Source organism: Prinia subflava, chromosome 3, assembly GCF_021018805.1.
Source record: "Prinia subflava isolate CZ2003 ecotype Zambia chromosome 3, Cam_Psub_1.2, whole genome shotgun sequence".
In the NCBI taxonomy this organism is placed as follows: Eukaryota; Metazoa; Chordata; class Aves; order Passeriformes; family Cisticolidae; genus Prinia; species Prinia subflava.
This window is the reverse complement of record NC_086249.1, coordinates 77,158,456-77,174,055: the sequence shown is the minus strand read 5'-3', so window position 1 is coordinate 77,174,055 and position 15,600 is coordinate 77,158,456. Positions and strand designations below refer to the sequence as shown.

General features: G+C 41.6%; 1 protein-coding gene across 1 annotated transcript in view; it reads left to right on the top strand.

The window, feature by feature from the left end:
* The window catches only part of LONRF2 (LON peptidase N-terminal domain and ring finger 2), a 34,577-nt gene extending 24,427 nt beyond the window's left edge, over positions 1-10,150 (top strand). Inside the window, exons 9-12 of the mRNA XM_063392585.1 lie at positions 622-780; positions 3,702-3,864; positions 5,801-5,950; positions 6,298-10,150. Of these exons, the coding sequence (XP_063248655.1) occupies positions 622-780; positions 3,702-3,864; positions 5,801-5,950; positions 6,298-6,456 (631 nt within the window). The 3' untranslated portion in view covers positions 6,457-10,150. The remainder of the gene's footprint in view (positions 1-621; positions 781-3,701; positions 3,865-5,800; positions 5,951-6,297) is intronic.
* The last annotated feature ends 5,450 nt before the right edge of the window (positions 10,151-15,600 follow it).

Here is a 15,600-nt window from a genome sequence, read left to right as displayed (position 1 = left end):
ATTCTTAAAATAAAGATAATTGCTTTTTCCTCTGAAACAACATAATAGCTTTAGAAGTTACAGTGGGGGTATTCTGGGAGTAGAATTCAAATTATCAAGGGGTTATACTTCAGGTCAGGAGGAGTTCAAGGATCCAGTTTTGTCAGTGACTTGTGAATGTTATGCTATAACTGAGTGAAAAAGTAAAACAAAACATGCAGTTAATCCTGAAAAAAATTAAGTGGATTAATGGGCTTTGAAATCAAAGGGGTTTACTGAGTTTGGGGATTCTCTGCCATCTTGCTTTGAACATGGCTTGTTCTTAAGTACTTTGTTACTATGAAAAGTTGTCACTAAAATCTTGCCATGGGTATCTAAGATGTATCACTAGATATGTTTTTGGGAAATTGGCTATATCTTGACTTTTTTCCATTATGGAAGTTGCTTAGAGGGATTGTTTACTTAACGTATTAAGGAAAAGAGTCCTGAAACATTGTCTTGTGAAAATGGCAAACCTCAAAAAGATAGGCATTTACAAAGATTTAATCTAAGGTAGCCATTTGTCTTGTATTAAGGATATATGCTGAATATAGCAGCACCCAGAACAAAAGGTGTTTTTTCTTTTTAACAACTTTCTTACAGCTTGAATAAAGATGTTCCCATCTTCGTATGTACCATGGCCTTTCCTACCATCCCTTGTCCACTCCATGTCTTTGAACCTCGTTATCGCCTAATGATAAGAAGATGCATGGAAACTGGTACCAAGCAGTTTGGCATGTGCTTAGCTGATGAATTAAAAGGGTAAGGAGATAAGCTGAGAATGTCCTGTGGTTGCAAAAGCTGCTGTGAGCTAATGGAATACTGCAGCACAGCATACTTGTCTCCCCAAACCGCTGTGATTCCTTCCAGGCCTGTATGAACAAATACTAAAGTTGCTTACTTCTTAGTTTTGAACTTTAAACATTCCTTTTTACACAAAAATGTAATTTTATTACTCCCCTGTTGGATAATTGCAAGAGTGCAACTCATCCTGCTCCTACAGGCTCCAGAAATAGCATTTAATTGGCTGTGTGTTTGGAAAGCTTGCTGGCCTGTTTGTTCCAGTGAAAACTGACTGTCTGGGTAAGGTTCCCCTCTGTCTACTCAGTTAAAAAAAAAAAATAAGGCAAAACATCCAGACCTCCCATAGCTTTCCTGAAAGAGTGGTATCATTTTAATGAGACAAAGTATACCCTTGGCTGAGAAGTCTGTTTTGCTGCTGAATGTTAAATTTGAGTGTTTGTCTTTACTGCTGTGTTGCAATGTCTAAACTATCTGCAATGAATGGGTTTGTCTTTCTATATGATCACACTTTCATTCATTTTTGGGAATTCTGACACTGATGAGTTTCCAGCTCATTATGCAGAGACTGACTAGATTAAAGGTCCCTTACAACACAAAACGATTCTCTGATTCTGCGAAAGCCTTCAAGTTTAGGTATCTCACAGATAATGGGGTTTTGAGACCATGTTCCTGGCAGAAGCATGAGGTGATCTTGAGAGGTCTGCCTTACCAGGTGCAATAGTTGCTGACTTCAGAAGCTACATGGACAGACTGTAGAATTGATGACAAACATGTTTTAAGAACACAGTAGACAGGGCATCCTCAGGAGCAGCATTTTTGTATGTGATCATCACTGGAGCTGAGAGGGGAGCAGTCATTACTGAGGCATGACAGCCTTTCCTTGTCTACTCTGTGCTTCTTGGGTGGGGGTGGAAATTTTGTTTTTCTCCCAGACTGGACAGTAAAGTAGCTGTAAGAATACAGGAGATGCTGCAGCTTCCAGTCAGCTGTGGCTGTGCTGCAATGCCATTTGGCATGCTGTCAGAAATGCACTCAGTGGAGTTCAGACTCCAGCAGCAGCTGATGCTCCACAGTCCCTTTCAGGCCTATTAGCAATTTTCTGGAAGTGAATACTTGTGAGAGTGAGGACAGAATCACCCTAGGACTTCAGTGATACCTCTCTTTTTAACCCTGCAGGCTTGTGGAAGAGCCAAACTTATTTGGAATTAAGTGTAATGATACAGAGGGCCAAGGCATTACAATCCCCAAAACACAATAATTGGTTTGTTAGATAACATCATGAAGGGTATTTTAAAATGCAACAGTATGGTTAGATTTCTATGTCCTGTCTGTTTTGAGTTGCTAAAAGAATTAAGCTTTTTGAGTATGATAACTTAAATACTGAAGCGCAGGAAACCTTCATGTGCAGACACCTGGCAGGCTGTTCCAGCTTCTTACACAAGTAAAGAAGTTCTGTTTATTCAAAATTGCGAAATCAACTAGGGAATACAAGAAGTGGGGAAACTTGTTTTGCCTCTTCTGCTGAGACATGGATACATACCTCCCTTGAAAAACACAGTGAGAAAGCATGTTTAGTTCATTACCTTCCTGTGTTTTATTTCTCCATTTTAACTTATAATTGGTAAAAGAATAGAAGCTCTTCATGTTGTCAGCACATTTTATGCCAGGTGCTTTCTTGTCTCGCTGATTCAGGTCCCTGTGTACTCAAAAGTAACTCCTCTAAGAACAAAAAAGAAAAAATCATCACTCCTATATTAATTTCTAAATCCAGTATGGATATCACTAAAATCATTAATTAAAAACAATTGTTATGTAGCTATTTAAATAGTGTATAGTGTAATATTGCTATAATAAACTAACAGACTTGCTTTTTAAAAACAGTCCTACTGGTAGAGCACCAGGACTTAGCTGTGTGCAGTTCTGCTCCTCCTGCTCTTCCTGATTTTTTCCTGTACACTGGCTGGGAGTGAGCAGTTGTTCACAGTGGTGTGCTTCCCCCCTACCCCTCCTAAACCCATGATTTCTGGTAGAGCAGACACACGAGTCATTCCTTCATTCACTCCGTTGTGAGAAATGGCCAAGCCCTAGTAAAACAAGCATATCCATGATAAAGAATTTATCAGACCCCGCAGGGTTTGAGTATTGAGACTGCATACAGTGCTTTGTCCTGCTTAACAGTAGGCTGAGGTGTAGACCTGCAGATGTATTGGGGTGTGAAGAGTCACTGTGCAATCAGCCTCTCTAGTGAAATCACTGCACCACAAAAGTAGAGTTAAGTAAGCTTGATAAAGTAAAAGTTTATTGTGTGCCTGTTTCCAGAGTGCGATTAAAACCTGTGCCTACTTTAAATATAATGGATATAAATGTGCTTTTGTGAAGAGGATATTTTGGGTTTATTTTTTTTTAAAGGAAACAAATGCAAGAAAAGACTTGCTATATAGGAAGCCTTTTTCTTCTAAAGCCTGCAGTCTTCCACTTACACCTTGGAGTAGGGGGGATAGCCCTCACAACCATGCATTTGTTCCTCAGTTTCTGTATTTCCTTACAGTAGCTTTACTCATCTTGTTTCCTGTGCAAACTAGATGAATTTGCCACCAGCAGCTGGCAACTCCCAGCATGAAACATGCTTCATTTAGTTTCCTGTCCCTTTCCAACCCTCCCACCCCACAAACCTGCCCTGAAAATGCTGCTGCCCAGGTCCTCTGAGGGAAGGCAGAAAGGGTGGGGGTTGTGTGCCTTATGTGAATAAGCAGAAATGTATTGTCACCAAAGCAGAATCCTCTTTCAAATAAGAAATGGTGAATTAGGCCCAGTATTTGTCCTAATGTCTGTAAACACTTGTTGATGACTTCCACTTTTATGCCCTTCTGTCATTTCAGATTTGCAGATCATGGCTGTATATTAGAGATCAGGGACGTAAAGTTTTTTCCTGATGGACGCTCAGTTGTTGATACAGTTGGTGTCCGTCGTTTTAGGGTCTTAAGCCATGGCCAGCGAGATGGATATAACACAGCAAACATCGAGTATCTTGAAGATAAAAAGGTGATCTATGGTGCAAAGTTATTCATACCCATGTATTGCTGGATTCACTTAAATAGCCTTTCCTTGTTGCATTTCAAGCTAGCTGTGCATTATTTTTAAGCCAATATCATTACAAATACACTAAAGCTCTGTTTTAAAAACCATGGAACAAACTGTATCTTCTTTCCCTTTCTTCCTTTCTTCCCTTATAATTATCCCTGCTTAAAGTGTTACACTCCTTTCATGGATCTCAAAGTAGCTTCTAGGATGCTGAGGTCATGGTGTGTAGGTGAGGTCAGAGTAACATTTTAAAACCAGTACAGAATTTAAAGCCTTCTGAAAGCACATGCTCCTGTTGGTAGAGAACTGACTGTTCTCTTGCACTGAACAGTTGGCACACTTCATATTGTCCTCCAAGTTCTCATTTACGGAACAGGTCCTCCGATAACCGTGGGAGTCTGCTCTTAAAATGAGTTCTTAGGGACACGTAGTTAACCATGCCTTGTACAAGCATCCATCAGAGCTGAGGGCAGAGAAATGTAGAGAGAGGAGTTGCTTTTAAAAACAAGTCCTCTTAGCAAACCTGCATCAAGGCAGGTGTTTGTGATGGGTGTTGGCCAAAGGCTGAATTTTTGGCCATGCTTTCTGGATCATCTTCAGACCATGTCTATAAAACCTTGGTAGCTGTTAACATTAAGCTTAGCGGCAATCTGCTGCCAGTTGAAGTCAGTTTGGTCATACAGCTCTAGTGCACTCTCACAGTTGAAGTGAAAGTCTGTAAAGCCATAGCAGTGCTTTTCCAACCTGTGCAGGGTGATGCCAGGGCATGAAAGGTTGAGCTCATGGAGGTGCCCCTGCCTGTGAAAGGCTGGAATAGGTAGTCTGCTCAGAGTGAGGGCTGTGCTTTGTTAAAAACCCTAGTGAAGAGTAGTGGAACTCAGGTATACAGGCATTGTTTATAGAGATCCATCTCTTCATAATTAGAGTGAGATTTAACTTGTCTCACATTGGAGACTGGTGTCTGTTCAGTGCCCTACATCCATGATATGTCTGATGGTCAAAAATCTCAGTCCAAGGATACCTGTTTTATATGCTCTTAGATACTTACCTTGAGATGAGATTAATTGCTCTCTAGAACTACTTCTTAATTGTGAAGGGCAACCACAGCAGCTAGATCAGATGCGTATCTGAGTGAGTAGCCTAGGTGAAATCACCTGTGTGATGTGCACGTGTTAAAGGGAAAAAAACCCCCAAAACAACTCGAAACAAAAATCCAGAATCAAACCCCCTAAAAAACCGCAACAAATCACCAATTTGTAGTGACTTTTGCTTATGCTTTTTTTTTTCCTTTCCCTAATAGCTGATAGTAGGCCTGTGCAACTAAAATACTCTGCTTCAATGAGGGTGTTTCTTCACGGCTGTTTCTGGTATTGGGAAAGCATCACTTTCCCTACTTCCTGCCTGCTTGGGTGTCTACCCTCCTCCTTTCTCCTTGGCTGTCCTACCATGGCCTTAACACTTCTATAAAGTAGTGCTGGTCTCTGAAGTGCTGTAGTCCCCCATCTCTGTGCTCGGTGGCAGTAGTGTTTGTTTTGTTTTGCCAGATGATGTACCACTGTCCAGAGGTCATACTGTGACAAGGACTCGAGGTTGTGGGTTTGAGGTGATAAATATGTCCCAGGATTAGAGAGCATATTCTTCTATTATGCCAGCATTTAGGAATGGATACTAGTGAGGCAGTTACTGCTCCAAGAAATACCGCTTCAGAACACCTAGGGGAGGGTAAAAAGACTCCATCATAGGTTTGAAATCTGAGACTTAGTCACAGTTGGTTTAGATAAGGACATTTGAGCAGCTGTAGTCACTGCATTATTTTGCTTCGTTTGCTTCTGGGGAAGCATATGGACTGCACGGTATCAAACCTATTTTGTTCCATCTCCCTTCTTTTAACAATAAGGTTGAAGGACCAGAATATGAAGAACTTGTCCGCCTTCATGATTCAGTCTATGATCAAGCTGTTGCCTGGTTCACTTCTCTTAAAGACAATATGAAAGTGCAAATTCTCAATCATTTTGGATCTATGCCAGGAAAAGAACCAGAGCCACAGGTAATAAAACCTGCCTATTTATGCAACCTTATTCTACATAGAATTATAACACTAGACTGTTTTCTGACAGATTTTTGCTACAGTTTTATACATTCTAGACTCTTGTTTACCGAATTTAGGTCTGTTAGCATGAAGCATGGTAAACAATATACCTGTGTAATTTCGGTAGCTGAAGAGATAAGTTTTAATGGTATATACTGATAGAGAGAACACCTGCAATAAAGTGTTCAGCTGTTGCTTGTTTTGTGGTGACTTTCTTAGCAAATAGAAGGTGAGAAGGAAGGTGATGTTCTTCATGGGGCTGGGCTGGTGAATACGTAACTGCATGTTTTTCCATCCTTTTGCAGAGCAACCCCAGTGGTCCTGCCTGGTACTGGTGGCTCTTGGCAGTGTTGCCTCTGGAAAACAGAGCTCAGCTGGCTATATTGGCTATGACCTCCCTGAAAGATCGTCTGATCGCCATCAGGCGTGTATTGATATTTGTGACTCGCAAAAGACCCAGATAACATGGACTTGTGTTGGGAGTGGGCACCAAGAACATCTCATGACAGTTGTTCTGGGGGAGGGCAAAGGGGGAGAGGTTGTTTTTTTGCATTTTTTTTAAGATTCCCTCAAGAAGGAACAGCCCTTTCTGACTGCATCCTGCATCCATCGATTGCATCGGTTTGTTACCTGGGTATTCACCAAACCTCGCACACTCTCCTGTTGTCCTGGTGAAAACTGAACCTCTACAGAGCTGTGCTACATTTAGAATGTAGCTGATGGATGTGGATAATTGCTTCAAGTACTTTGATAGAATTGATGTTTCTAGCTGAGTAGCACCATTGGCCTGCATGTGATCTGGATTTTCACTCAGTAGGAAGAGGAAACTGGACAGTGGATTGAAGAGGTGTTTCCTAGACTTTCTCGAAGGTAGTGAACAGAAGAGGAGTTGTGCTGCCCAGCAGAAGTATGCACGAGGACTATAACCAACAATACTCTCTGTTAGTCAATTGGAAGGCAGTCTGTCATATACCCACATCTCCCTCTCTCTCTCTCTTCAGCAAATAACAGTCTGAGGAAAAAACAGGTTAAGCCGTTTGTCGTCAAGGCATCTGAGGATATTTATCTGAAAGAATAATAGCTACTGAATAAGCACACTATTCAGTAGCCTTAGGTAATCCCTCTTTTGTGATTTACATGTTGTAGCAGAATAAGTATATACAAAATGTTTGGAAAGATGTACTTTGGTTTCTTTGAAGAGAAAACCCAAAGTAATCCTAGCCAGTCTTACTGCTAAATTCATACCAAGTTGCTCACTAAAGTATGATAAACACTGCTGTGAAATAATGATTTCACCCCAAGTACGAGGGAGGCATGCTGCGGTTTACTCTGAACACCTGCTCCACGAGTGGAACCAGCAAGGATGAACGGTGGGGAGGTTCCCATCTCCCTCCTTCCTGCAGAGTCATGCCAACCTCCCGTTACGTAGGGGTGGTCTCTACTGAACGTGTTTCAAACCCGAAAGTATTGTAGTTTAGTACCAGTTGCTGTATGTGATGGAAATCAGTCCACAGTAACACCGTGAAAGGAGTCACAAACCGAACCTATAAAGGCAAGTCTCAATGCAAGCTTCAGTCAGGTGTTAATCTTCATTTGTGTCTTTGATTATTTTTTTATGTATTGTTTTGTTAATATCTAACTTTGATAGCTATTAAATTGATTACTTGTCAAATGATCAACATATGCTCAACTGCCAATGAAATAACTCAGTGTTACCAATTCAATTGGCATCGTTTCCTGTAACTAGAACTGATACTACCAACAGGGAAAAAAGTTGACTTGAATCTCGATGTGCTGCAAGCATAGCAAGACCAATGTAAAGACTTGTTCATGTGCAGAAGTCTGGTAAGAAGAAATGGCTGCTTACCTAAATGGTCAAAGTGCCTGGTTTCTTTTTTAGTTCTTTTCTCCTTATTTGTCAATAAAGAGGTATTTAAACTTTTTTTTTTCCACTTTGTACATGAATTCTGGAAGAAGACTGCATTAAAATGCAGTGATTGGCGTATATTACCTGCTCTCTTTGGGTATTGTATTTATAACCTCTGTGGTCTGGGAAACAAAAATTCAGTTTTTTTTCCTTTCAGCATATGGCTACCACAAATGGTTTCTGTAACATACCCTGAATGTACTGTAACTGCCTCTACCTTGAACACGCCTTTTCTATTTAAGTAGTTTGTAAGTATATTCTCTGAATTGTGAAGTGCATAATGTACAACAAATGATGTCATAACCTCTACAATAGCCTTCTGCAAGTTCTGCTACTACCACCAAAATACTCAAAATTCAAGTTGAATGCATTTCCTCCAGGATTTGAAGATGATGAAGAGGAATTCACTGAAGTATAAAGGAATTATATTTGTGGGGAGGAAATGTCAGAAGTCAGTAGGTCTTCAGCCGACTGTCAGCTGAGCTACTGAAGGGTGATTTCACAAACTAATTCTTGGACCAGAAGATGGACTGTTTTTGATCTCGCAATCCTTTGTGTTTAGCTTCGTGTTCTTCCCATTCCTTTCCATGCTGTGTATTTCTTCAAGACTCATTCATCTTGCTTGTTTGTGTGTCTGGCCTAGTTTTGAGTATTACTAGTTTAGCTGGAAGAGGTTGCTGATGGTATTTGTATATTGCTGGTCCCTGATCGTATATGTGCTTAATTTTACAGATAGGAGTGCATTTAAGAAAAAAATATCAAGGTGCTAGTTAGTGTCTTGGCTTTGCCTCAGTAAATGTTAATGTTAATATTCTTCTCTGCGAAAGTGATTTTTTCAAGATAACTACTTCTGAGGTACTTCTGACAGAAAACCCTATGAAATGAGAGGTTGTTTACTGCTGTTTTGTAATGTGTAAAGACATTCTACATGGGAAGTGACATTACTGTGTTCATGAAGGCCTGCATAGTTAATAGAGTGATTATTATTGAAAAGAAAGCTGAACTGTAGAGGGATTTTTTTTTAGTCAAGGTTTAAAGCGGTTTGTGAATATTTCAGTGACTGATGTTTTGGATAAATTATAACAACAAAGGAATTGTCTGTGTATGGATGCAAATAATAATATTAGCAGCCCAAAGCTGACATTTCTTCCAAAACATTGAATGCTGATCAAATAGCAAAGCTTTAATAAATAGATAAAATCACCACTGCCCTGTGGTACTTGCTTTTTAAGGGGAAGTACCAGTTTCATTTTTACCAAATCACCTCTGCCATATAATATCTGCAGCATCCAGTAGTACCTCACAGGAAAAACTGTCTTGTTGCTCTCTAGAGGAAATGTCCACGCTACAGCCAGTCTGCGCTTAGGTGTAACTTGTTGCCAAGGTACATGTGGAAGCATTGGAGCTGAGCTCCTGGAAGAGATAGACAGGATTTGTTGCCTTTCTAGCTCATTACACTTTTCTTGCTTGCTGTCCAAGCAAGGATGCTGGGGTATATGATGAGTCTTTTCACTGTGGTGAATGTGGCCCTTCTTTATACATCATAAAGAGGCCAAAAAGAAAAAAAAAATCCCTCTACCTCTACACCTGTTGTTCACCTGTAAAATTTCAAGCTACAAAATGATATATATATTTTAACCTTTTTTGTCTTTCAGAAGCATACTAATTGTTTGCCACTGAGGCCTTTTATCTACTGTATTTTAATATGTTCATTTGATAGTCATCAAGATCTCTTTGTACTTCTAACCTGTAGAACTTGTTATGTTTCTTACTGCTCCTTTTTCCTTGTCCTCCAGTCCACTTTTAAATTGATAAATAGAAAGCTGTACACTCTATTCCTGTTACATTTTACACTAGTGGAACTGGTATTTTGGTAGCGCCTTAATTTTGCAGTTGTGAAATGATTGTATCAACTCTTATCTGGGGCTTCTGACCAGATGTAAATGAGTATGTTTAATGTAGATAAACTTGAAACCATTTTTTACTGTTTTAAAGCTAGAAATGAAATGGAACGTGTACATATGTATAAATATAAATTATTAATCTGCACCTTTTTGTATCTAGTAAATACAGGAGAAGTTCATGTTCTAACCACATTTGGCACTTCTTGTTGCATAAACAAAGCCAAAACTTTTTTTAAAAATTGCTGTGTTCATTTCATGTGTATTTGCAATATTCATGGGAAATGTGTTTAATTTATGTGATATTTGGAATAAACCAGGTTGAATTTATGAGAGTGTGAGTTCATGGGGAAAGGTTTATCACTGGGAGGACTGAGAGCTAGAGCTGAGGTGAATGTGGTCTGAGCGAAACAAGCCACTGATGCGCTGCTGTCAGAAGAGGGGTGATAGTTTGATTTCCTGACAGGAGCCCAAGGGCTGAGAATTGGCCTCATGAGGCTTTAAGAAGCAGATGGCATCCCAGAAGCAGTGGTTATTGCTGGGGTTCATAAATTGCATGGTAATTGTTTTACCCCAGTGCGAGGAAGTGTGGGGGAGGCTGCAGAGGTGGTGGAACAGTGGGGTTTGCTGGGCACCCGGGGCAGACTGTGGCACTGGGTGTGAATGTGAGGGGTGGATTTGAAGGAGGGTTGGAGGGCCTCAAAATAAGGGAGACTGGAGGAGTTGAGAGGCCCTCAGCAAGGGCTGGGATGGAGGAGGTGAGCCTTTACCTTTCTCAGGAGTGGGTTGTGACAAAGATGGGGTATGATCATGGAGTGGGCTCTTCCTATCGTAGCTTATTGGATTAGTTTGTAGCCCTGAGCATGACCTGACCAGCCCGATAGACTAAGCTCTAAAAAATACATGGCTACAATGAAGAACAACAAATGCTTTATTGTCTGAGCCCAGTGAAATAAAATACCTTCAGGGTGCTGTGAGGGAGGCAATGTTCCAGAACAAGGCAACTGGACACGGCTAGCACCAGTGCATCAGGGGTGGGACACTGGTCTGCAGCAAAACTTTAATGATCTCATGGGTTCCTTCCAGCTCAGGATATTCTCTTCTAGAACAGAATTGTGTGAAGGCAAAAGCCAACCCAGACTGTGGAAAGCATATCACATTCCTCAGTTACATCTTCCTGCCAGCTAAGCTGTTGAGCAAAACTGCTGCGAAGATATTTTTGTAAATACTGGCCTTTTTTTTTTCCTTTTGGTGTTAGATTGACTGACCTTTGTGTCTGTGTTCACGGATTGTCTGAGCATACAAACATCAGTGACAGGACTGCTCTTTTAGGTTGCAAGTGTGTGGGAGTGTCTGTAAATGCTGCTTGAGTTGCTTCAATACCCTGGACAACAGCTTTTTGAAACAACACTCCTTTCACCAAAGAAAGGAGGTTATCAAGGTTTCCTTTTTATTGCTCAGATCCTCGTGCTCCTCAAGACTTGAGAACAATAGAGGTAAAGTAATTGCATGAAGCTAGTAAATAGCCTTTTTTCCCCCTTATTCTGCATGTCCTTTACTAGTAGATATATACCAAGCCCTGGAAAGGCAGCATCTCAGACTGTGCCTGCTTCCCTGAGTAATGCCATTCTTAGAATGTGGAAACCTTAGTGGTCTGTTGTCTTGCATCACTAATTGAAGCAGGAAACAAAATAATGCTACTTAATTCTGTCCAACATCACTTGCTTGAAGCTGTTACCTATTGAATAATAGAATAAGAAACATCAGGAGAAAATCTGATACTACCATATGCAGAAAAGAATAAAAAGAAAGTGAATCCATGCCAGCACTTTGCTTAGCTCATCTAACAACTGTGCCTACTACACTTGCAGCTAAAAGACAAGCATGTTTTCCATTGCATTTACGTTACATGGTAGGAACAAGTTGTTTCTAAATCGAGATGAATATCACTTGCTGACAACTTTTATAGCTCTGTTCTGCCATATGTGGGGTTCTGCTTGTCTGCTAAATTTGGGACTTCATGCATCCATGGAAGAAATGTCTTCACTTGCAAATGTTTCTTGCGTTTTTTTCTCATAAACATCTGCTGCTCTTTTTGTGCAACAGCCATATTGGAGCCCTGCTCCTAGGAGGACCTGGATTTTGAACACAGAAACTTTTGTTAGGGTCAGGCTAGTTAACCTTGTCACAGACAAAGTTAGAGAAACAACTCTGGTTCCCTTTTCCCTACCCAGTATGCTCCAGAGGCAGAGTTGGAACTTCTAAAGTTCTGTGTCCATGCAAACCTGAGGATGGCATGTTGAGAATGGTATACAGCAAGTGACCTAGAGCATAATTTGTCTATAACCATAACAAAGGCCAAAGGGAGACACCTCTCTGCAGCCCTTTCAGCCCATCAACCTATTCCTGTTCACATCATCATAAAATCTGCTCTCAGATCAGCTCATGAAGCCGTCAGGAGACCCACTGCCCATCATCCTGAATCCTGCCTGTGATTCCCTGCCCCTTCTCATCACATCTTGTTCTTCCCTTGCTGACCCATTGGCTTTCTTTTCAAGGGAAATAAGAGAGGAAGAGGTAAATGAACCAAAAGCCCAGGAAGGTTTGCTGACTGGTGGCTTCAATTGCCAGGTCTTTGGCCAAAGCTATGGTAGAGAGCAGGTTCAGTCTGCAGGATTTCTGAAATCAGAATAGACCTAGCAGGGAAAGAAAGATTCTTTTAAAGCAGAAGGAGGGAGGAAATGTAGCATCCATTATCATAAGTGGAGAGATATCCAGCTTCAAGCTCAGCCCTGCCCTGGAGCAAGTACCTCATGTATTCTAGTGGCTGGGGTATCTCACAGTGCTGGCTGTTTGCCCTTTTTGGCTAAGAGAACACAGACTTGCTGTGGCTAAGTTGTCATGATATCAGAAAATGCTTAAATGCTCTGTGCCAGCTTTATTTTCTTTTATCTGAAATTATTTGGCTTGGGCAGAAGAAGGAAGATCATCAGTTGCCTGAATGGAAGTCCACCTAGCAAGGGCTACCACCAATATGATTTCCCCATTCCCTCTGTGCTCAGGGAAGATCTATCGCCACGAGGCTCCATGGAGATCTGAACCTGCCACCAGCATGTCTCACATCAGTTCCAGTTAAACCACCAGTGATGGTGTGTGTTACAGAGAACAGAGAACAAAGCTGTCAAGGTAAATTTGCTTTCTGCCACTTAGGGGCATGTCATCAGAGCCTAAGCTGCATTAGGGTCTTTGCTAAAGGGTGACTTCATTCCTGATACGTTCATGCAGCTGCCTGGAGCCCTGCCCAGACTTAGAGACTGTGGGAAAGGACACTGTCCTCTACAGGCATGTTCAGAGGTGCTTCTTCTCGTGGAGCACCCTCATATCAATTTTTGAAGTAAATCTGTGAAGCCTTATATTGTAGACCCAAAGCTCATTTGCCAGTGGAGACCAAGATTCAAATAGAGGTATTCAAAGAGAAGAGAAGTTCCCTACCCACCAGAAATCACTGTAATTTCCCCCTCCTGGTTCTTTCTTTTCTTGGTCCCTACTGGAAGTGGAGGGCAGGAGGGCACATGAGGGAACATCCAAACCTCAGGCACTGAGTTCTGTGGTGGGACCACAGTAATTCCAGAGGAAAGGTGAATGCTGAAGTATCCAGCCTGGTTTGCTTAAGGTGCAATGTTCCCAAACGTTATGTGTATTTGTGGAAAAACTGTTTGGAAGATAGGAAGTTACTTTAGAGTAAGTTTTTACTTTCCCTTGCTCACTGTTGTTATGAATCAACTCTCTGCCCCCACACCAGGTTTACGTGCAAAGCTCAAGATTTAGCTCATTCGTATCCAGGCAGAGTAAATCCTCTATAAAAATTGGATCATTTTCCAAATAGTCTAATGTTTTTTCTTGATACTAGCAGACTCTTGAAAAGTACAAGAAATGCTTGAATGGGAAAAATGAAAAGAATCTGGCAAGATGTTTCTCCCAAGTCCCTCAATTTGAGTCTTCTGTGTATCCTGGAAAACTTTTTATTTTCCAAATTTACATACAGATTTTCAGGGAGGCTCTGAGTTTGAGGAAGTAATGTGGCATCATAATGGCATTCATAAAAACCAATCTATTCCTTCCATAATTCTGCAATATTGTGACCTCAGTACCATAGTGTATCAACACATTCCTCAGATTAATTGTGCATAAAGATCTTCCATTTTCCCTCATTTTTGCATTGTTTTGTCTAGACTCAGAGCTTCTGTTATTTCTGGTATGTTTTGTGTTGCTTAGAGAAGCCCAAATCAGTCACACTTTCCTAAATAAAGGAACAGTAAAAAAAAAAGTGCCTCCCACTCTTCACACACTGAAGTGTTTTGTTTGCTGTGTAGACAGTTACAAGGTTGTGTTCAGAACTCTTTATCTGAATCACAAGCTTCTCCTTTCACAGAGGTGCCTCCTTACCAGATGGTGCTTTCAAGAAAGTAATTTTCTTGTTTACTTTGCAGCAATTGACTCTGCTTGAGTGCTGGCTTTGGCCAGATCTTTTCAAATATTTTCAGTATGTGCTAATTCTACAGTGCAGAGCCTTCTTCATTTTATTGTTGGGAGTAGTAAGCATCGGTAAGAGTTGATGTTCTTCCAGTTTAAGAGAGCCTGGGTTTACATCCCTTTTTTAGCAGCAATATCTGTTCCCCTTTAGACACACAGCTGCTGCAGTTTGCCTTTTGCTCAGCACTCTGTTCATTCTGCGCCTGGAGCTGGAAAATCTCTTGGCACAGAGGAGTTAAATATTTCTGAGCTCTCGCTGAGTCATCTGTCCCCGAGTGGGGAGTGGGTTTGCTTGCAGCACGTACTGGTTTGGAGCTGCTCCTGGAACAGGAGCGCAGGGCTCACGTCCCACATGCAGCGCCTGGGCAGGACCCCGGGCACTGCTCTGCAGCCAGTGAGGAGGGCAGCACAGGCTCAGGGTTAGCCAGAGGCACTGCAGCTTCCCTTCTTTCCAGGTGGAAGACGGAGTACGGGAAGGCAGGGACGTTTTTGGCTCTGCCTCTGTTCGTGAGCTGCGTGTGAGATTGTTCTCTGGCACAGGCACTGCTTTGCGCAGAAAAGATGTGTGTGTCTGCAGTGTGAAATCCTCTTTCCCACCCAAACACACAGCTTCAGACAAACTACCTGTTGGGAATGCTTCTTTAATTTGAGAGGCTGGGCAGGAAGAAGGTGTAACATTATCTGGAGTCCAGGGAAATACTAATACTTCATCTCTCAGCCTCTGGCACTGACAAGACTTCCTAAGCCAGACGTGATGTCTGTGTGTTTCAGAGCCTTCAGTACACCTCACACCTTTATTTTTTATGGCACCATTTAGAAGCCACAGACTTTTTTGGCAAGGATGTCCACAGGCTGACTGGAGGGTGTGTGAAGGACTGCTTTTCATTTTGGACTAGGATCTTACCAGCTTCCCTTTGCACTCTCTAGCTCTTGCATTGGAATACTGGAGGTAAACAACAGGAGCTTGGTCTTTGGGGGGGCTCAGGTGGGTGAGGATGGGCTAGTGAAGGCAGATTTTTTAAAGAAGCCATGGGCAGGTGGCCTTAACATAATTTCCTCCTATTGAGGAAATTAAGGGGCAGCAATAGGAGGCACCAGAAGCTGAACAAGGAAAGGTATTGTTCCTCCAGGCTGGTGATCTCTTTTGTTTTCCACTTCTGCTGCTCTGCTAGAGCTTTATCCGACCAGAGAGTCCTGGCTTAGTGTCTCACTTAGATCCCTTCTGTAATTTCTCAAGGTCAGCCTTC